General features: G+C 36.7%; 1 protein-coding gene across 1 annotated transcript in view; it reads left to right on the forward strand.

Annotated features, from left to right (window-relative positions):
• The window catches only part of MALRD1 (MAM and LDL receptor class A domain containing 1), a 303,969-nt gene that overhangs the window by 53,724 nt on the left and 227,042 nt on the right, over positions 1-23,203 (forward strand). The window contains exons 13-14 of the mRNA XM_013949322.2: positions 993-1,092; positions 3,092-3,238. Coding sequence (XP_013804776.1) covers positions 993-1,092; positions 3,092-3,238 — 247 coding nt within the window. The remainder of the gene's footprint in view (positions 1-992; positions 1,093-3,091; positions 3,239-23,203) is intronic.

The following is a 23,203-nucleotide window of genomic DNA, read 5'->3' on the forward strand; positions in this document are numbered from 1 at the left end:
CAAGATGAGGACCTAATTATGTTGGCTAAAGGCAGGATAAGTGCAGATCCGTGGACTTCAACTTGCAGCATTGATCACAGAAACAATTAGCAGCTGTTGAGTTTAATTTTATTTCTACATAATCTCAGGAAACTACACTTTACTAAAATTTAGAATGCAACTGTTGGGGGGATCAGCAATTCAAATATTAATATTTAACAAATCAAAATTCCAGTTTTTGCCTTTCATTTTGTGTCTCATTTTTGTAAAATGAGGTCTAAGAAAGCAACTCAGTCATTGGTAAGTTATGACTGAACTTTACTTCCATTTGTGATCTGCTGAATATTTCCTTCTGCTTACAAATGCATCCTTACAACCTTACACTTACTGCACCACATGTAAAAAAAGTGATTTTTTTAAAATAAAAAAATCTTCATATCTTTGTATCTTAGCTTTATTTATAGGTAGAAAACTGGAAATGAGGAGAATCAATAATGAATTTGCTAGCTGGCAGAAAATCTTACACATTGTGTTTTAAAATATATCTTAACACACGCAACACACAGCATGGATTTGTTGTATGGAAATGCCTTGTTGACTTCAGCAGACATAGTATAGATGAATTCTTGTCTCAATTAAATGGAGCTGTAAACCCCCACATTTGGGTACCCTGAATAGCTTATTTTAAAAGGTGTATGATTTCTAATGGTTCCACCAGGAAAACAGTTCATTCAGGTAGTGATGGTTGTTACCACTTGTGGTTGAAACTGGATGATTTGGGTTACATAGCTTTCTGTAAAGGTAGTTATGACTTTTGAGAGTTAAGCAGTACATTTTTGACTTCTGTCTTAGCATTCAAATTTCAATCACAGTTTTTGCTGGCTAATGATAATCAGAGTTGGTTGTAGGCAGTATTTACTTCCTGTACAGATGTAGTAAATTATAAGGGAATATATATGTATCTTTTTGTAATGTCATCTTTAATGAGCTTATTTATTTCTTTGTATTTACAGATAATTTTACAAGCTACAATTCCATCAAAAAATGCTACCGTTGCTGTTGATGATATCAGTGTAACAGAGGAATGTGGAGTTATGAATAAACCACTTTCAGGTATCAGCCAAGAAAGCAAAGGCAAGCTCTGTAGCTTTCAATAGACCTGCAGGACAAAACGTTGTGCTGCAATTTTTTTTTTGTTTTGTTGAAAAGTATTTTCAGGAAAATTGTTCTAGTTATGTGGATAATTTGTGACTTCTTCAAACAAAGTAATTCAATGAAAGAGTAGCTCTGTTCACAAATATTTTAACCTTTCATGGGCAGCTTGGTTTCTGCATAATCTTATTTAGACGCTACAACTATGCAGATTGTAAAATCCCAATCAAAAAGTTACAGGGCTTTATATTGCCTCATTAAAGTTCATTACGGTACATTTTTAAAAAGCAAGAGAGAGGTAGCTTTCAGCTGTATGATATCATGTACTTTCTGTAAGCCAGGAAATTAAAATACTTCATGGGCCAGATTTTCAACCCATGTAAATTTTCGGAGTTTCAGTGGCTGATTTATTTATTTATTTATTTTAGTAGCTGTCCCAGTTCACATCTACCAAGAATATGATCCTATTTAAACATTATTTAAATTCCTTCTATTCTGATATTTTGAAATACATTTTCCACACTATCTGTTAGATTAAACTGAGACTCAACTGACAACTTCAAAATACCTGTAAGAAAGTAGAGCAACCTCAGAAAAAAGTCCATTTGTAGTAACGGGTTCCCTATAATGAAGACTTTCATCCTGTGTTACACATTAGCTGCTAAAACTAGTTTACAGTCGAGCTTCTGTGAAGTAAGCTGTCGTGGGAATTTCCAGATGTCATTTACTATGTGGTATCTGCCATTATTCACATTTGGATGCTGAGATAAAAACAAAGTATCCTACATCTTCCACTGAAGGGCAAATTCCGCTGAATTTTCCTTGGGGCAAGGGGATACACCCATCATTGCTATCAAATACCTAACATACAGTTAAGCAGTTACAGTCCTGCTAAACTTGTCTGTGTGCCCATCCTCTGTAATCTCAAAGTGGAAATGGATAGAAACATATAATAACTATAACCTTCTGTCAGACTTGTGCTGCATCTTGGTGCTCTTTATTAGTAGTGACTACTTCTCTAAAATGGTGTGGACATACATGCAGTTAGTGGTAATACTGATGGGTTATACCCAGCAGAAATCTGGGTATATTTCTTCTTGATTAGAAAATTTAAAGGCATAGTAGAAAATTGCAGTCTTGTGTTTTTAATGTTTCCCTGATCCCCATATATGATCCAATTGGCAATAGCTAGGTATTTGAAGAAAAAATAATTTGCTTTACTTATTTTCCCTACAACTCCCATATTTTCTTATCAGTCACAAAGGTACAATTTTTAGCAAGGTGTGCTTTTTCAAAAAAAAAAAAAAAAAAAAACCTGTCTGAAAAATGGTTATAAGTATCTAAATAAGCTAATTTAAACAAAAAAGATGAAAAGTTGCATGTCATTCCTCTCTCACTGGCTCTCTCTTTAGAACTCTACCGAAATAAAATTGGTAATCTTTGCTTTTTTTTTCTTCATTTAAATTGGGGGTGTTTTCTCATGTGTAGTTTGAGGTTGCAAGCTAGTAGTGGTATAAAAACAACTTCAGCTTTTTGGAATTCTCATTGTGAACTGAACCCACTATTTCGTCAGAGAAATTGTTTCTGAAACCAGTTACAGCACAAAATTTTTGTGGAAGACTTGCTTTTGATTGTGAGGAAAAAAGGCAGGCTGTTGAACTAGCTGTGAGAGAGAGACTGTGCACAGAGCCTCTCCTCTAAACTGGAGCTTGGCCATTGACCTCTAAGGTGTTTTTGATATATTTTCATTCAAGTGTTTGAATACTGTCAAGAATAATACACTGGTAAAGGCCCCAGAACTTAATATCAATTGTATTTTCTATCAATTGTGATGTAATCTAGCTCACTTTATAGGCGATTCCACATGCTTTGTACATTGTTATATTCAAAGATGATAAAAAGTGCATTTTACAATTTTATACATATGTTTTTACATGTATTTTCCTTTCTATTTTTTAAGGGGAAACAGAGTTTACAGGCACTAATTCTTCATCTTTTTACTGTGCACCGGGACTTTTTTCATGTGGGAATGGAGAATGTATTTCATCTGACAAATTTTGTGATTTTACACCTCACTGTTCAAATAGCTGTGATGAAGCCAACTGCCGTAAGTGAAAAATCTAAAAATAATCTACATTGTTAGGCTGCCTGTGAGCATGTTTATTTGTCCTATTTGCAAGGTTTCCATTACTTCATAAACGTTGTCATTTAATTAAAAGGAATAGCTCTCAAGAAATAGTTATTTCAGTTTGATTTTATTCTGATTTTTCTCTTTTTTTAGCTGTAGCAACTACTTCCCTCTTAGGATTAAAAACAGGAAAAAAGGACTTTGATTTAGTATTTAGTGGTAAGAATTGCTTAAAATACAGTATTTTATTTTATAACTGCTAAGGTGTTAAATATTAGGTGTAGTGAATAAAGGCCTAATCTGTAACATCCTGGAATCTGATTCAGGCAGCCATTGTAAAGCAAATCAAAAAGAACATGTGCCATACACACTCTTGCACACAAGGTCTTGCACATACTCCCATTCTTACAAAAAAAGCTAATAAAATGAGAGGAAAATACATTTCACATGTACAAATATGGAAATTGTGTGGCAGCACTGTGCAAGATACCTCTTTTTAAAAGTTAGATGGTCCTTCAATTGCATCTGAGAAACAGTGAGACTGAAAACATTAATGATGCCGTGGTCACAGACTCATGCTCAAACTTTGTGCATTTTGTGTGCCTAATTTTAATGCGATGATACCAGAGCTGGATTGGTAAATAAAGCAGTTGTGCAGAAACATTGTCGCAGACATAATTTAGGCTGTGTCCTGTGTTCCTGCTCTGATGTGCTGTGGCACCTGTCTGGGCTATGTGCCTGTGCTTTCTCTGTGTGGAATCTAACACATGGGAAAGTAGAGAGAGATAGTGTATCGCTGAGTCCTCCTCCAGCGTAGAATCAGGAAGGAGCCCGGATTGCTTTTTGCTTGTAATGCGTAGCTTCAGAAACCTTTTAGATTCATTCAATTACCTGCTCTGCATAAGAAATCAGTTACGCTTTTCATCTGTGAAAATGAATCCCTTGGTATTGCGTTGAACTGTTGACCGTGCTATAAAAGTCTTGATGCATTTGCAAAGGTGAGTTTTCGTGATCAATACTTAGTACAGGATTTTTGAAAAATGCAGCATGATTGTTTCTAGCATTTCAGCAAAAAATCATCAGAAATGTAATGTAGAGAAGATACAGTATTTTCTAACTATATTGTGTTATACATCACAAAGTATAAACTTCTTCACAGGTGCTAATACAATTAAAATCCCTAATTAATTTTTTTTAGGGAATTTGAGAGGTGTTGCTCAGATAAATAAAGAACTATTTGACTTTTAGCACATAGCTGAAATAGTTGCAGCTTTTATCCGTAGTCCTACAATTTCTTTTCAGTTTTAGTGTCAGATCTTTCTTGGTTAAAGCAATGGTGTTCAAAGTTTTAGTGGCTTGTAAAGATTTATATCAAAAATATTCAGAGCTTGAAGTTAGGAAACCACTTTCTCAATCCAGTAACTTTTTCATTAGCTAAACCCAGAAATAACTAATAGACATTCACAAGGCAGAATGTCCTTCCTCTTGTCGACCACAGTGAGAATGGGGGGAAAAAAGTCTGATGTAATTATAGAACAGTTGAGGTTAGAAGGGACCTCTGGAGATCATCTGGTTGACTCCCTCGCTCAAAGCAGTGTCAATTAGAGCAGGTTGCCCAGGACTGTGCCTAGTTGGATTTTGAATATCTCCAAGGATGTAAACTCCACAACCTCTCCAGGCAGTCTCTTGCAGCATTTGATCCCTCTTACTATAAAAAACGATTTTTCTTGCGTTCAAATTGTTTTTCTTTTATTTCAGTTTGTGCCTGTTGCTTCTTGTCCTTTCACTGGGTACCACTCAGAAGAGTCTGGCTCTGTGGTCTTTACTCCCTCCCATCAGGTATTTATACACCTGATCCCCCCAAGCCTTCTCTTCTCAAGGCATGAACAGTCCCAGCTCTCTCCACCTCTCCTCGTGAGACACATGCTTCAAAGCCCTCATGTTCATGGCCCTTTGCTATACTCAATCCAATATGTCCACACCTCTCTCATACTGGGAAACCTGCCCAGGTCTGGACGCAGCACTCCAGATGTGGCCTCACCCGTGCTGAGTAGAGGGGCAGGATCACCTCCCTCGACCTGCTGGTGACACACTTCCTAATATAGCCGAGGATGCTGTTGGCTGCCTTTGTTGCAAGGGCACATTGCTAGCTCATGGTCAGCTTGTCCACCAGGACTCCCTGGTCTTTCTCTGCAAAGCTGCTTTCCAGCTAGTCAGTCCCCAGCCTGAACTGGCACATAGGGGTTTATTCCTCTCCAGGTGCAGGACTTTGCCCTTCCCTTTGTTGAACTTCCTGAAGTTCCTCTCTGCCCATTTCTCCAGCCTGCTGATGTCCCTCTGAATGATGGCACAACCATCTAGTGTATCAATCACTCCTCCCAATTTTTTATTGTCTGCAAACTTGCTGAGAGTGCACTCTATCTCATCATCCAGCTCATTAATGAGGATGTTAAACATCTTATGATGGAGGGTCCCTGGGGTACCCCACTCATGACTGGCCTCCAGCTGGACTTCATGCTGCTGATCACAACTTTGAGCCTGGCTGTTCAGCCAGATTTCAGTGCACCTCACTGTCCACTTATCTAGCTCGTACTTTCTGTTATAAGATGTTATAAGAGTGTTAAAAGCCTTGCTAAAGTTGAGATAAATAACAACTGCTGTTCTCTTCTCATCCACAAAGCCAGTCATCCCATCGTAGAAGGCTATCAGGTTGGTTAAGTGTGGTTTTCACCTTCATAAATCCATTACCCTCAGTCACCTTCTTGTCCTTCACGTTTTTGGAAACAGTTTCCAAGATTATTTACCTGATCACCTTCCCAGGGATCGGGATGAGGCTGACCAACCTGTAGTACCCTGGATCTTGCCCTTCTTGAAGATGGGAGTGACATCTGCTTTCTTCCAGTCCTCAAGAACTTCTCTCAGTCACCATGACCTTTCAAAGATAATTAAGAGTGGCCTTTCAGTGACATTGGCCAGCTCCCACGGCACTTGTGGGTGAATCCCATCAGGTCCCAGGGACTCGTGTATGTGCAGTTTGTTTAAATGTTCTTTAACCTGATCCTTCTCCACTGAGGGAAATTCTTCCTTGCTCTGGACTTTCCCACTAGGTCTCAGACATCTGAGTTTCCTGAAGGCTGGTCTTACCAGTAAAGACCGAGGTGAAGGAGGTATTGAGTATCTTGGCCCTTTCCATGTAACTTTGTCACCAGGTCCTCTGCCCTCTTAGCGGAGGGCCCACTTTTTCCCTAGTCTTCTTTTTGCTACTGATGTACTTACAGAAGCCTTTCTTATTGCCCTTCATATCCCTTACCAGCTTCAATTCCAGGTGGGCTTTGGCTTTCGTAACACCATCCCTGCATGTTCAAACAGCATCTCTATATTTCTTCTGGGTCACTTGTCACTTCTTTCACCTCTTGTATGCTTCCTTTTTATGTTTTGTCAGGAGCTCCTTGTTCATACATGTAGACTTCCTGCTGCCTTTCCTTGATTTCCTGCTCATCAGGTTGGACCATTCTTGAGCTTGGAGGAGGTGATTCTTGAAAATCAACAAACTGTCCTGGATTCCTCTTCTCTCCAGGCCTGTATCCCATGGGATTCTTCTGAGCAGGTCCCTGAGCAGGCCTAAGTCTGCTCTCCTTAACTCTAGGGTTGTGATCCTGTTTTTCCCTTGTTCCTTCCTCTCATGATCCTGAGCTCTGCCATCTCACAGTCAGGACTGCCCCCAACCTTCATATCTCCAACTGGTTCTTTCTTGTTTGTAAGCATCAGGTCCAGCAGAATGTCTTCTCTCATTGGCACCTTGATCATCTATGTTGTCATCAATGAACTCCAGAGACCTCCTGGATAGCTTGTTGCCCTTCCAGCAGATATTGGCATGGTTGAAGTCCCCCATGAGGAACAGAGCCTGCGAAGTGAGGCTTCTTCCAGCTTTCTAAAGAAGGCCTCATCTACTTCTTCCTGATCAGGCAATCTGTATCTCAGAATATAAGACCATGTAGGTACTCTTATCTTAATGCAAGATGTTAGGAAGGGAAGTATTATGGAAAAGACTAGATGAATGAGACCAGTGGTGAGTATATTGTTTTTCTTTTGCTTATTTAGCATGTTTTGAAATAAAGAAAACAAGATATGGTATCCTTAAAAGTTCAAAAGTAATAGATCACAAACATACCCTAAATAGTCCTCAATTTCATCTGGGGTATTTTGAATGATTTCTAAAAAGCATAGTTATGATGCTCAGATCCACATCCTGGATTGGTTGCAGAGAATTAGTAATACTCAATATGAGCAGAATGAGATAATTACATTTATTTTTATAGATGAACCTTTATGAGATTTGGAACCTCTGGATTCCAAGTATTTAAAAAAAAAAAAAAAGTCAAAAGATTCTGAATTAAGAATAGCAGGATAAAATTTTAATAACCCATTCTGGCATCCTGCATAATGCATACCATAAGTTTAATATTATCTCTCTTCTGTCCTCTGGAATTTTCCTGATGTTTTGTGACTCATGAATGTTGCTGTAAATTTTCGTTGAGGCCAGGCCTTTAAAATTCCCTTTTTTCTGATCATCACATTTTTATAAATATTTTAGTTCAGTGACTTATTGAACATACTCTTCTTTGAGATGCTTGGAAAACAGTCCCCATTGTTATATATGAATAAATGATCTAGCTTTTCCCCAAAACACACAAGAAAATTGTATTACATACTTTTGCTTCTTCTGCACTGTTAATGCCCAGTTTAAAGGTTTTCAACAAACTTTGCCTGTGCACACTTTTAGGCTAGTATTTCTCAATGTTTTGAAATTTGCGGACCTTAAAACTTTTCGAGCAAAACTCACAGGCCATCTTGTGAATTGTTTCCACAGTTACTTCCACTGTTTTTACTCTCAGCCAATGTGTTCTGTTTACTTTTAATAAATATATTCAAATCATGATCACTTGCCCCAAACAGGCATAGCTTTTAGTTATGTAAACAAGCTTCTCTATTCATTAAGAAGTTGAATGTAGAATAGAATATATTGGATAAACTAGACTAGGACTTTTTCTGCAGTATATTTAACAGCTTCTGACAGTGCACTCTTACCAATGTTTTTTAAGGAATTCTAAAGATATTTAGTGTAAAAATTTGTGTGTACCAGTCAGTTTGAAGTATCCCATGAGAAGCACAGTTCTTTTCTCCTTTTCTCCTCCAATGTACAGGAATATACTTAACCTATTATTTTCTTTCTTTAGTCTCTTCTGGAAATATGCCAGCTCTTCTTCATCATTTGCTTATCAATTCGACATTCTGTAATGAACTCCATGGTGATCTCCTTTCAGCCAAATAGCTTCTTTTCCAATGCAACTTTATATTCTTTGCAGCTCTGGTAGTAACACTATCTTTTAAACATGTGCATGCATGCATAAAATCTGTATAGCACAATAACATATTGGTAAAGAGCAGGCAGATCTATTACTTTTCCTATATCTAGGAAATCAGTCTTCAGGTAATCCAGCACAATTTGTTATTGGTAAATCCATATTACAGTCTAGCCCTGTTCCATTTACTTTGTATTTTAATGCTTTTTTTCAAAAAGTGCTGAAGCATTCGTTACTGGGTTATAATTGCCAAAATTTGTCTGGATTACTCTCCCATTACTATTCTTAAATTCAAGTACTGTGATTTCTGTTCTCTGATCAAATAATAACACTTTCAAGTTAATAGTTTAATTAAAAACATTGCTAATAGATTTATGGTTTTGTGCAAAATCTCTTTCACTGTTCTGGGATGGCAGTTTAACCTTTAATCAACACAACTAAAATCTTGGAAGTTTCCACTTCAGATATGGTCATTTAGATTTCAGCACTCCCTCTCCTTTTAGCTATTCAGGCTATGTTTCCATTTCGACATTATACCCTTCCTCAAAATGAAGGCAAATGTTCAGTTAGCTGCTTAACCATACCTATATTATCCTTAATCATAGGCTTCCTATATGGCAACTCATTTTCTCTTTCTTTATTCTCTTTCTAACTATGTAACTGTAGATCCTTTTATTATACCCAAGTCTCAGTTGCCCGGACTTGCATTAATGATGCCATGCTCAGTAGAACTATGGAGCCATTATAAGTATATTTACAATTGGCTTTGCTGTCAATATATTGTTGCCTATTACAAATTGTTGTCATGCTGCTGATACGAAGCAGCATTCTACATCCTGAATACCGAAGCACCTGAGCTTGCTCAGTGTGTGCTAGCACTGCAATTTGAGCATGGGAAGCATAATGTAGGTACAAAAATGTCTCTGCAAGTAGTTTAGCATGTTGATTGTTCCCAAGCAGTAAACTTAACTTTCAGTGTTTAGTCTGGTGGTCTTTAGTAATAGGACTTCTCTTATAATTCTTCCACAAATTGATTCTGATCCAGATCAATTTTGTTTTGTCTGTGCACCTGCGTATTTCCAATGTAATTTATATGTATTTATATTGTACAACAATGTTTCACCATCTTCATGTTTACTCGGTCTCTTATTATCCACTAAATACAGCATTTCAGTCATGATGGCAGTTCCACCATATTTCTGACATCCTGTTAAATCCAGTTCTATGCCTTGCAGAATTTGTTTTTACATTTTGGTATATAGATTCATGCAGTTGGATGCAAACATCTCTTTTTTTTCTCAGTCATTTTTCCTCATTTCTTAGCTTGAGTAAGTACAGATGTTTTGTTGACCTCATCATCTATAATTGCTTTGTTCCTTTCATCAATATTAACGTTTATTTCTATGCTAGTCTATCTCCTGGTGATTGTATACTCCTTAACCTTGTTGATGTAACTTTTTTCCTCCTGGTATGAGAATCAAACAAGGAGATTAAAAGGACTTAAAATGGGTTTTCCAAATGTTTTTAATTTAAAGCTTTTTTATCGTTTATTCCAGCAAGATTATTCCCTTAGATACTTGTGTCTATCCAAGTCCACTGATCAAGAAGAATCTTTTTGTAGTTTTCTCTTCTCACAGCATCAGTCCTTGATTTTTGTTACCCCATAAATGAGCTCTTCTGTCTGTCAGAACTGGAAGAACTCTGTTGAAGGTCTCCAGTTCTCTGAGTGTCTTCCCTATGTTGCTACATAGTGTAGCTGTTTTAGTTCCTGGTTCTTGTAGGAAGCTGTCTTCTAGCATTAATTTCTACATTTTGGTATATAGATTCATGCAATTGGATGCAAATGTCTCATTTTTCTCAGTCATTTTTCCTCATTCCTTAGCTTGACTAAGTACAGAATCTCTAGTTCTGTCTCTTCTAATCTTTTGCATCTTTGGATCATTCTGTCTGTTGCTGATGTTTGCAGACATTGATGTGTTATCATAATTCCTCCTTGAATTCCATTGCATCTTCTCTGCTGCCTTTTCCAACCCCTCTGCTCTCCCATATTCTTCTTTCTTCCCACTATATGTTTCTTAATTGTATTTCCACTATAATACTTTACTGCAAGGGGGTCTCTTTCTCTGCCTTGCCTTCATGTTTATATGGTTCCTTGCTAATCCTTTTTTAAGGGTCTGTTCAGTTTGTTCAGCCAGTGCCTGGCATATTAAATTGTTTAGGGATTATCATTTTCTTTCTTATATTTTAAAACTCCTTTCTAAAGTTTGCTATTGAGTTCAGATGTGTCCTTAGCCCTTCTCATCTGTGACCTAGCAGAAAGAACAAAAAGAGCACAGACAAAAAATGGTTACATCAAACAGCCATTCAAAGGTAATATGCAGCTTGCAGTTTTTACATGCAGTCGTCCTCTTGTTTTCAGGTTGCCTCACTCCTGAACAGATAGTAACAACTTATATCTAATACGCCAGTCCCGTGACTTTTCCCTCCAGTTTTCAGTAATATCAGCTGGATCAGACTTATGAAGGAACAGTTGTAGTTACTCATTTTCCTGACTGAAAGTCCTTAGCATATTGTGTAATTGTCCTGTTATTGAAGGCCAGTATTATTTTTATGTTGAGACTGGTTTTGTTAATGTAAGATTTTTTTTTCTGTTAAGTTCTTGGCATGTTCTGAGCCCTGAAAGAAACTTCTTGTTGGTGCTTATGAAACATTTTTGGTTAGTGCTGTATTTGCTTACTTATTCTGGTGGATTAGGCTGGATCAGCAAGGACAAAAATTTCTCATTGTTTGTACATTTGCCCGAATAGTCTGTGAGGTTTGAGGTGACTTATCTTCAACCCTCTAAGGATAGGCACCAGTCTTTCCCAGTCACTCTTTCCTTTGGCTGTTCTGCCTCTTTCTATGTTGTATTTATCACTGAACTTTTGAGATTGAGGCCTTTTTCAAAGTCTAGTAAAGGCTTTTCTTACATCCCTAAGTGAAAACCAGGCAGCTTTATTTCCATTGGAAGCCACAGGGGATGGTATATAATTGTGAAATTATTTTGTGTAGGTATGTAGGCAATATCCTTTGCAAATTACTGAAGGTAATGGGTGGAGGAGAATGAAAGAGAATGGAAGGAAGCAGTTGCTATGACAACATTTGGCTGGTGATATCTAGCTCCACCCTCACTACTCTTTCTGTTGCGATGGAAAAGATTTGTTGTCCAAGGTTAACTAAGATATCTGTCATTTCGCTGCTTGTAAGGAAATGGAAAGTAAGGAAATGGTTAATGTGGAAGTAGTCTGGGTAGAGGAAGATTTTTATAGATTTACGTGTATGGGGGCCTTTGTGATTTCTTAGACTAAGTAAAAGCTGTCCTTAATTTATCTAAAAATAAAAGCATATTTCAATTATTTTATTTTGACACCAATAGCTGTAGTGAATTATTGTAACTATTTACATGTCATCAAATAAAATACTTTATTTTTCATGTATATATTTTCATTTACATATTTTAACCTGATGAGTGACATCTTAGTCTGATGACAACATTTTGAGGAATGCATTTCATGGGGAGTTCTAGAAAGCTTTACTTTTGTTCAGCTTTAGAGGAAAAACGTTTCAAAATCTTAAAATTTCTTCAAAACTGAATTGCATTCAACTATTTCTAGGAATAACTTCCTTTGTCTTTATGGATGGTTGTTTGCAAACATTAGTGAGCTTTCCTGACAGACAGTTTTTGTGGTCATCTAAAATTTCTCCTGGTTGCTACATACGTCCTCTTCCTTCTTGCAGTTTGGCCAAACAAGGTCTGATAGGTGAACATTGTATTTATAAAATTCTTTTAATTTAACCCAGTTAATGCATGCTTTCAGGTAGTTGTCCTAAATAACACCATTGCACTGAACAATTCAGTTTTCGCTACGAATGACAGTGTCAACTTTAGTAAGTATTGAAATTTAGTAATGCTAATGTACTGAGTCAGGAATCTTGACGAAGTACAGGAGGGACTCTAGCCTGAACTTGGGTTAGGAACTTTCCTGTGTACTAGGGAGCTGCAATTCAGTACTCTGATCTCTTACCATCTCCTCCATTCCCCCACCCCTTATAAAAAATTTTGTTTGAGCTTGAAACACTACATTTGAAAGAAAATACAAGATCTTGGTCGCATGCCTTATTTCTGGTCCAAAGCCGCTCCTGCTAAAATGAAATACTAAACTTTTTATGCTGCTTACCATTGTTCCCAGGTTATTCAATCAGAGTCTTGATAAGAGTGTTTATAAGACCAGTTGCTTTTTAAAAACACATATTAAAGAAAAAGGTAAACCTTTGACCTTCATATGAAAGTTATGCAATTACAAACAAAATGATACAATACTTCTGTGGTTCCACAGTCAGCAAATATGCCATGACATAGAACTATGCTACTTAGTACAGAGAGCAGAAATACCCAAGAGGGCAGAATTTCCCAATATTTTCCATGATATATTATTAGAAGACACTCAAAGCACTGACAGTCCCAAAACACTTCTCAGTGCTGAATAGGGTTGAAGAACCTTCAAGCATGAAAACAAAGTACAGGCATTATCTCAGAGATATTGCAGGTTTGGTTCCAGACCACCACAATAAAGTGAATATCACAATAAAGTGAGTCATGTGAATTTTTTGGTTTCCCAATGCATATAAAAGTTATGTTAACACTATACTCTAGTCTATTAAGTGTGCAATAGCATTATGTCTGAAAAAACAGTGTACATACCTTAATTAAAAAATACTTTATTGCTAAAAAATGCTAACCATCATCTGAGCCTTCAGCAGGTTGTAATCTTTTTACTGATGGAGGGTTTTGCCTCGATGTTGATGGCTGCTGACTGATCAGGGTGGTGGTTGCTGAAGACTGGGGTGGCTATGGCAATTTCTTAAAATAAGACAGCAATGAAGTTTGCTGCATCGATTGACTCTTCCTTTCACAAAGAATTTCTCTGTAGCATGCAATGCTGTTTGATAGCATTTTACCCACAATAGGACTTCTTTCAAAATTGGAATCAATTCTCTCAAACCCTGCTGCTGCTTTATCAACTAAGTTTATGTCATATTCTAAATCCTTTGTTGTTGTTTCAACAATGTTCACAGCATCTTCACCAGGAGTAGATTCCATTTCAAGAAACCACTTTCTTTGCTCATCCATAAGAAGCAACTCCTCATCCATTAAAGTTTTGTTACAAGATTGCAGCAATTCAGTCACATCTTCTGTTCCCCTTCTAATTCTAGTTCTCTTGCTGTTTCCTATTTTTCCATTTCTGCAGTTACTTCCTCCACTGAAGTCTTGAACCCCTCAAAGTCATCCGTGAGGACTGGAATTAACTTCTTCCAAACTCCTGCTAATGTTGATATTTTAACCTCCTCCCATGAATCACAGATGTTCTTAATGGCATCTAGAATGGTGAATCCTTTCCAGAAGGTTTTTAATTTACCTTGCCCAGATCCATCAGAGGAATCACTATCTATGGCAGCTATAGCCTTGTGAAATGTATTTCTTAAATAATAAGACTTGAAAGTTGAAATTACTCCTTGATCCATGGGCTGCAAAATGGATGTTGTGTTAGCAGGCATGAAAACAACATTAATCTCATTGTACATCTCTCCATCAGAGCTCTTGGGTGACCAGGCACATTGTCAACAAGCAGTAATATTTTGAAAGGAATCTTTTTTTCTGAGCAGTAGGTCTCAACAGTGGACTTAAAATATTCAGTAAACCATGTTGCAAACAGATGTGCTGTCATCCAGGCTTTGTTGTTCCATTTATAGAGCACAGGCAGAGTAGATGTAGCATAATTCTTAAGGGCCCTAGGATTTTCGGAATGGTAAATGAACATTGGCTCAGCTTAAAATCACCAGCTGCATTAGCCCCTAACAAGAGAGTCAGCCTGTCCTTTGAAGCTTTGAAGCCAGACATTGACTTCTCCTCTCTAGCTATGAAAGTCCTAGGTGGCATCTTCTTCCAATAGAAGACTGCTTCGTCTACACTAAAAATCTGTTGTTTAGTGTAGCCACCTACATCAATTATCTTAGCTAGATATTCTGGATAACTTGCTGCAGCTTCTACATCAGCACTTGCTGCTTCACCTTGCACTTTTATGTTATGGAAATGGCGTCTTTCCTTAAACCTCATGAACCAACCTCTGCTAGCTTCAAACCTTTCTTCCTGCAGCTTTCTCACCTCTCTCAGCCTTCATAGAATTGAGGAAAGTTAGGGCCTTGATCTGGATGAGGCTTTGGCTTAAGGGAATGTTGTGGCTGGTTTGATCTTCTATCCAGGCCACTAAAACTTTCTCCATATCCGCAATAAGGCTGTTTCACTTTCTTATCATTTGTGTATTTACTGGAGTAGCACTTTGAATTTCCTTCAAGAACTTTTCCTTTGCATTCATGACTTGGCTAGCTGCTTGGCACAAGAGGTCAAGCTTTTGGCCTGTCTTGGCTTTCGACATGCCTTCCTCACTAAGCTTCATCATTTCTAACTTTTGATTTAAAGTGAGAGATGTGCGACTCTTCCTTTCACTTGAACACTTAGAGGTCATTGTAGGATGATTAATTGCCCTAATTTCAATATTGTTGTGTCTCAGGGAATAGGGAGGCCTGAGGAGAGGGAGAGAGAAGGGGGAACAGCCAGTCAGTGGAGCAGTCAGAACACACACAACATTTATTGATTAAGTTTGCCATCTTACAGGGCACGGTTCGTGGCACCCAAAAGCAATTACAATAGTAACATCAAAGATCACTGGTCACAGATCATCATAACAGATATAATAATAATGAAAAAGTTTGAAATATTGTGAGAATTACCAAAATGTGACACAGAGACACGAAGTGAGCGAGCACCTGCTTTTGGAAAAATTGCACCAATAGACTTGCTCAACACAGGATTGCCACAAACCTTCAATTTGTAAAAAACACAGTATCTGCGAAGTGCAATAAAGCGAAGCACAATAAAACAAGGTATGCCTGTATAGTATTTCTATATGGTTGCCTCAAAATCATTTTGCTTATACCCTTGATCTTTCAAGGACCTTGGATTAAAAGGCTAATCATTTTAAAGTACCTAGTCATTATGTTTAATCCTGCTGTGATAAGAGGCTAGTTATAGATTTGTCATTAGATATTGATGACTAATGGCAGATTTACAGCTCTACATATGTTTAACCTCCCACACCCTCATACTTAGGCTTTTAGTGTCATAAATGCAATGTTTAGGTTGTCCAGGACAATATGTTCAAGTGGGCTAGTTCAGTTGAGCAACCTGCTATTGCCCTCAAAGGAGTGAAACAGTTATGGCTATAGCTGGCCCACCTGAGATAACAGTTGTCCTTAGTTGTCTTCTTCAACACTGAGGAAAAGGCTGATGGTTTTCCAGCCCACCCAAGTTCCATTTAATTGCATAAAGTTGGGCAGCCACCTGCTCCAGAGCTTAATTTCTCTTTGTGAAAAGAAATGTTTCCTAGAACATTTCAGGCTTCTATTTTACAACATTGGTGTTCTTCAGTTATTTGGCTTCTTATTCTGTGACATAGTATTTGCATGTACTTTGGCTATATATTTTGATTTGTAAATTTATTCTTAGCTGTGCTTCATAAAAATCTCAGCCATATGTTCAGAATCTATTTTTCTTTTAATCAGCATGAGAATAACATTTTGATAATTAACATAAGATAATATCTTTATTGTATAGTCTATTTTAACTTTAGTTAATGCCAGATATTTTTTTGTAGCTTCCCACTTTGATCTAATCCCTGGGAATCTTTCGGCTTTGCTGCATTCTGTCTTTTCCACCAAATTTTGAGGGGAATAATTTTATGCCGCATTTATGTAAAGTACCATCAGTCAAAACTTGATGGTATATTGAAAGTATTCTGGTACTATATGGCTTGTGTGTTCATTATAGGGTTCAAGAAGCTATGCTTAAATGATCTAGTTCTGTTTGTGATTCTGAAAATAATTATTTTTATTATCTAGACATTATCTAAACTTTGTCTTAGACATTATCTATACATCTAGACTTTGTTTCCCGAATCCTAGTTTCATTGTACAAAAGTATACATCCCAAACAAAAAAAATCATTAGGATTTTTCTGACTGGTTGAGAAAAATGAAAAGAATATCAAATATAAGCTATTAAATGTTCTCTTTCTCGAGTACCACTACTCCTATTAGTTTACCTCTTTCCTTCTACAGCTGAAGAATTTACAATGGCTATAAAACTATTATACATGACTTCCATGCATTAAGGCAGAAGAGAGAAGTGACTGCCTCTTTCAAGCTGCAGATTTACAAGCAGTGACCTAACATATCTATCACATTGTGTGTTCGTGCTCTGGAATATGAATGTACAGTATCATTTCTAAAGTCTGCAGCCTATGCTTTTGGCACAGTCTAAAAGCTCACTTTTCCAATCAAAGAAAGACGATGATGGTATAGTGAATAAGATCCGACTGGAAGGAAATCTGGTATTCTAATTGTCTGATGCTTGGCAGTACTTTCCACTTCTCCATGCTCTGTCTTTTGTTTCTTTTCTGTTTGCTTACAGTGTGGATTATCAGGTCTGGCACTGTCTCTTAACATCAAAATATTGTAGATAAATATATATACACACAAGTGTATGTATGAAGTTATAATTTAATATGTATAGCAATAATTGTGGTATTAGATATATATGTGAAGTAAAATACATTAGGAGATAAATAGAATATATATAGAGAGAAGGAATATAATTATAAAAGAAATATACATTTCATAGTTATTATCTCTACCGTGTACAATCTAGTGCCCTGTACACACTCAAGCAAGCCTTAAATGAAGTAGTTCATACACTGGAAGTAATCTATATATTAGCACAGAGTTTTATGTAGGCTGATATGACTTAGAAGGATTAGAAGAGAACAGTGCATGTATTGTTTTTTTAAAAAAATGTGATTTTGAGGCCTAATTATTTAACTGTCAGCACTGTTGGGCTTTTAATGGCTGCCTTTATAAAAGTGTAATAATTTCCTTAGTATTATCAGACATGTTCACAATATTGTCCATTACTAATCTTGCTGAAGTATACAATTTCTTATGTAATGCTATTTTTGGTTATAAAGTAACTCTTCCAAAATTTGATCTTAGGAGTCAAAATCTACCATGACAAATGTCGGACTCGGATGCTTACTACTCCTTCATATCAGCCAAAACAGATCAGCATTTTTTAAAAGATGAGGCCAGAAATAGCAGACAGTGCTGAGAGATGGGTTTAGTTAGGTTCAAGGAGGAAAATTAAGACTGTCATCTTGTGAACTGGAGAAGGGACCCGAGACTGGATCTCTATGGATAGGATACATTAAGATTAGGATCTGGGGAAGTAAATGGGGAGGAGATGGCAGTAAAATGCAGTCTATAGTGAGTGGAAACCACCTTTGGCTATAGAGAAGGAGAATGGCAGCAGAGGCTGCAGTGCTGGTGCTTGCTGGTGTGGGAGAGAAGGAACCAGGGGCTAGAGGAAAACAGGGAGGGAAGGAGCCAGGCTGCCTGCGGGAAGCAAAGTTGGTCAGAGACCAGTTGGTCAAAGAGTCAGCGATACAGCACCAGGAGAGATACAGTAATGAAAGATAAAAAGCTAGAGAAGAGAGAATAAAACAAGGAAATGAAAAAAAGGAATATGAATGTGGAGCAGTGGATGCTTTGGGAGGGAGTAGGATAAAACGTGGCAGTATGAAGCAGAGAACTGAAACCACACAGAAGGAACAGGAGCAAGGAGCTGTCTGGGGATACAGTCATGCAAAAAGATGAGAACTGGAGGAGGAAAGACTAGCTTACCTTTCCAGTGAGACTAGGACTGAGATAAGGGGTCAGAGAAAATGAGTTGTGGGACAGGTGAAAGGGGAAATAGGCTGTGGAAAGGAAGGGCATGGCAGAATGGGCAAGAGCGTTCTTCTGCCTGAGATGACATACACTTTCAGAAATGCTGTAGAACCTAGCTGTCGTGAATCTAACTTTTCTACTTTTGTCAGCAAATTTTTTATGTAAAATTTGAGCAAAAAAAGTATATCTCAATGTCTTCTAGTTATTCCTGTCTAGTTCTTTGCTACTTATGGACTATGACAACAAATACTGCATGAGCTCCAGTGGCAGAGACTCAAGGGGTTAATATCAAGATGGCCTGTATAACGGTCATGGGATCTTATTTTTCTGTTTGCTTTATTAAAAGCGGGAATGTTCCCCTTCAGTTATACAATGAAGACAGAAAGCCAAGCATGTGATTATTAGAGAATAGCTAAATCTCACTTGTTTTATTTGACTTGGACCTGCATCCCAAATCACCAGGTTTTTGGCTGCTCTAGGACAGAACTTTCTCAATTTCTCTTGTTGAAATTGTTTGGCATTGTTTAAGAAATAGAGTTTTCTTTGGACTAGCTGACTAACACTATAGAATAGAAGAGAGATTTGGACCCAATTTGCTAAATTTCAAAAGAAAACGTCAGCTGATTATTTGGGAGGCTTTTATTATTTTGGGATTATTTCCCATACTGTAATCACTCATTCCAGAACCTGAGAGGCACTCACTAATGACAGCATCATATGAACCAATGGATTTCCAGAAAATGTCAAAATTAATAAACCAGTATGTTTGGACATTGTCTCACTTTAAAATACTCTTATTATGAAACTGCCTTTAGTTATAAGATTGCATATCTGTCTCTCTGCACAGGATGGACCTGCCCTGAAGATGAGTTGCAAAGTAATGGTTATTTTCATACAATTGCTTAGAAAATGAAATTGTAGCAAATGCATGTGACAGTTCAGGTTTCTTTTTTTTTTGCGGGGGGGGGGGAATATTTAGCTTAGATTTAGAGTAGATTAGTATTGCATGTTTTGTTTTCCCCTTGTAAAAATCTGAATCTTTGTAAGTAATCCAGCTAAATTACTTAGTGTTTGGAGACATGTAATGCAGTTACCTTGTTAAAAATGTAAGCACACAGTGAAATCACTAGTGTTTATTACAAAATCTTTTCCCTCTGTATATTTTGTCTGTCTTATCTGTGAAACTCATTACACAAGAGGAAGGCATCTACATATTGTCTACAAATAACATTTGCCTATTACTTTAAAAGCCTAGATGGCTGAAATCACAGATAGGTCTGTTCAGTTTCACAGCTATTGAAATCGATTTTCCCATAGAAATTAGCAGTGAAAAAAAGTATTCTGAAGCGTTTTGTTTCCTGTAGCCATTCTTTGAGGAGACTGGTATATGTCTTCTCTACAGGATTTTTACATTTAAACTGTGATTTTATAAATAAATAAATATATATATATAGGAGAATATTGTGATGCAAATCAGGATGACATTCAATTTTTGAATTTTGAACATTTATGTAGAAGTTATTTCTTTTTTTTTTTCAAAACTGTAGGTGTAGGATGAGCTATTTTTTGATTTATGCTAATTCTTTAATAAATGACTAGAACATCTTCTAATTTTTTGACCAAACCTGGTTCAAGAAAGCATTTAAAGTATCACTTTAGACCCTTTTGGGGTGACACCAATCTTTAAAATAGTATTTGGGGATGGAAAGTTGGAATTAGGGGGACTCTCACTGGGATCTTGTATAAATCAAACTTGCCTGACCTTCAAACAGGAACATGTCTTTTTGTCTTTTTTTTCCTTTTAGCATTGTTTATTACTGACAAACTTCCACAATATTTTTTATAGACTGTTTTTTATACACTGTTTTTCAGTGTAGAAATTAGACTGGTACTCCTACAAAATAGGTATTGTAAAGGGCTTTAAAATAACTTTTCTCTGTTAAGATGCATATGTCCAAAGATAAACTGTCTTTGGTTCCTAAATATGAAGACATCAATAAATTGTCTTCTTTATGGCATCTAGTTATAAGTCTTTAAATTTATTTTAATATTGCTGATTAAGAAAAGTTGAATGTCTAGTGGCATGTTAGGGCCTTTTAAAACAGCTTTATAAGTGAAAGAAAAAAGTTGTAAGCCAGTGATGATGATGATATTTCCTCACCTGGATTAGTTCATATGAAGTTTTCCTCAACATGGTGCTTTCGACATAAATACACACGTGCTGAGAGAGAAGGAGAGGTTTTTTGAGATGTAGAGATTTATGAACTTGAAGTCTTTGAGAAAAGCCAAAATCTTAAACATTTGTTTTTAAATACAGTTTTCAGCAGACTCTTTCTTAAATTTTTATTAGGCATTTGCTCAGGTAAAAGAGAGGCTGCACATCTGATCTGCGAAGGCCTTTGAGTGAAGTTCCTCAAAACAGAATATGGAAAAATCACTTTGCATAAGAATCCGGAGTCAGCAGGACTAGACTTTTGTGATCTAGACTTTTGTGATCACAACTCGGTTTAGAGATAACTAAATCTGCTGACACTGTAAAGGCAGCTTCCTCAAAACGTCAACAAAACCCAACTATCATGAAGTGCTCCACTCATGGTGCCACTCTGGTTCCTTCATGGTTATTGAGGAAGCTTGTTAAAAAAAAGAAGGCAGAATGGGCAGCAAAGAGAAATACAACAGTACAGGCATGGAGACTATTAGAAGTAAAAAGGCATCTATCAAAGACCTGAAGCAATGTCCAAATGAAAAAAAGAAAGGATCATAAAGTTTGGTGGTTTGAATGTCAAAACACAGTAAGAATGACCAGAAAAAGTTTTAAGAAAAGCTCACAGTAAACTCTTCAAATACATGAGGCGCAGAAAGCCTGACAGAGTCTGTAAGGCCAGTTGATGGTCACAGTATAAGAAGAGAGAGTAAGAAAATAAGAAATAGCAGAAAGAGAATAAAGTGCTAGGAGAGAAAGTAAATTAATTCTTTGTGTGTGTTCACACCTGTGTAAGAAACTGCAGAGGTACCCAAGCTACATCCCTTCTCTCTGGGTAATCTGCCTACAACAGAAGCGCCAGGGAAAGAGGTCATTGGACAGTTAGATAACGGAAGTGTTAGTCAGCATCCACAACCGCATGCATTTGGCCCAGGCTCTACCAGCCTGCCCTATGCTTATATCTTTCCTGGGTGTTAAACAGTTGGTTTGAGTTTTAGTTGAAGTTTTGACGCTTATTTTATCTCAGTATATTCATCCAGGCTTAGATGCATGGTCTGCTGCTTCCTTTCTTTAGTGTTTTGTCTCTGTTACAAAGTTACAAATGCGCTAAGTCTGGGCTCAGATAACTGTTTTATCTTGTTTATTTGCCTCTTTTGGTGTATCCATCTGTGCCCGAAGTTTGTCATTTTACTTGCTTCTGCTCCCCTAGGAATGTAAAACGGTTTCTTTTATTTCTTGAAGTCTCTGATGAGCAAAAAGGTAACCATAAATAGCTCTCCATGTCTCGTCATGATTGTGTTCTGTCAGTGGATTCTCAGTCCTTTCCATCATACCTAGGTCCTTGCATGTTTGCGAATAATTTTTTGTCTTCATTTTCTTCTATCAAAATATTCCATCAAAAATTTTAATCCTTCTGTTCTTTGTCACACTTGCTCTGTGTCGTTTTATCATCAGTAATACTGGGCCACGTCCGCCATACACACAGACATATTATATTTTCTTTGATCTATTAAATATTATTTGGTTTTCTGTATTTGTGGAGTGGTTTTTTTGAATCAGCATTAGTAGCTGTGCATTTTTATATGCTTTGGTTAATAATCCATAAAATAGTTCTTGTCTTTTTAGCAGCTTTAACTAAAAATAATATTAATTTGTATGGTCAGTAATTTTTCATTCTTTCTAACAAGTGATGTATAATTTTAAAATAAAAAACAGTTCTTTAAAAAGGAATAAAAAACAAAAAGCCTCCCATATCTTCCAGCAATAAACATTTATCTAATATTCTGTTTTCAAAGAGACTACATTTAATTCTGAAATGTGTATCTTTTGTATCATAATCATATGGCCACTAAAAGTTGTGATCCTATACGTTATGGAATAATGGTAGAATATTGAGGACTGTGTCTTAACGTTTTTGGATTTATTCTATGTATGCAAATAATAAATTATTATTTTAAAATTATTGATTTTTTAAAAATCTTTTGCATTAAAAGGATGTTCTAATTACAGGAATCAAAAATACCATTTTGTGATTTAAAAGGATCTTTTTAAATGCAAAAGAGCAGTATCTGAGGTTTCTTCATGTTAAAGTCATAAATATTTGTCAATTTATATTCATACATTACATCCTTCCACTCCTTTCTTTCCAGATGCATTTATTTTGCATTATACACATCTTCCAAATTATTGCTGCTCTTTTGATGAAAACTTTGGTCATGGGAATGCAGCTAAATATATTTTTTCAACCTTAGTTACTGAAGTACTTTGTTTCAGATATGTCCTACTTTTACCAATATGATAATATCTCAATAATGTTTAATATTTAGCTTGAGTTGTATTAGAACTAGAGGAAGAGTTTTATTATCATTAATATACTTGCAAGATTCAGGAAATAAGGGATTCGATTCCTGGCTCCCATATAGATTCCTTAAAAGATTGTGCACAAGTCTTGTTATTGCTTTGTGCACACTCTGCAACATGAGGTTCATGAAGTGCCTTTTCA

The sequence above is a fragment of the Apteryx mantelli genome, chromosome 2 (assembly GCF_036417845.1).
Source record: "Apteryx mantelli isolate bAptMan1 chromosome 2, bAptMan1.hap1, whole genome shotgun sequence".
Lineage (NCBI taxonomy): Eukaryota > Metazoa > Chordata > Aves > Apterygiformes > Apterygidae > Apteryx > Apteryx mantelli.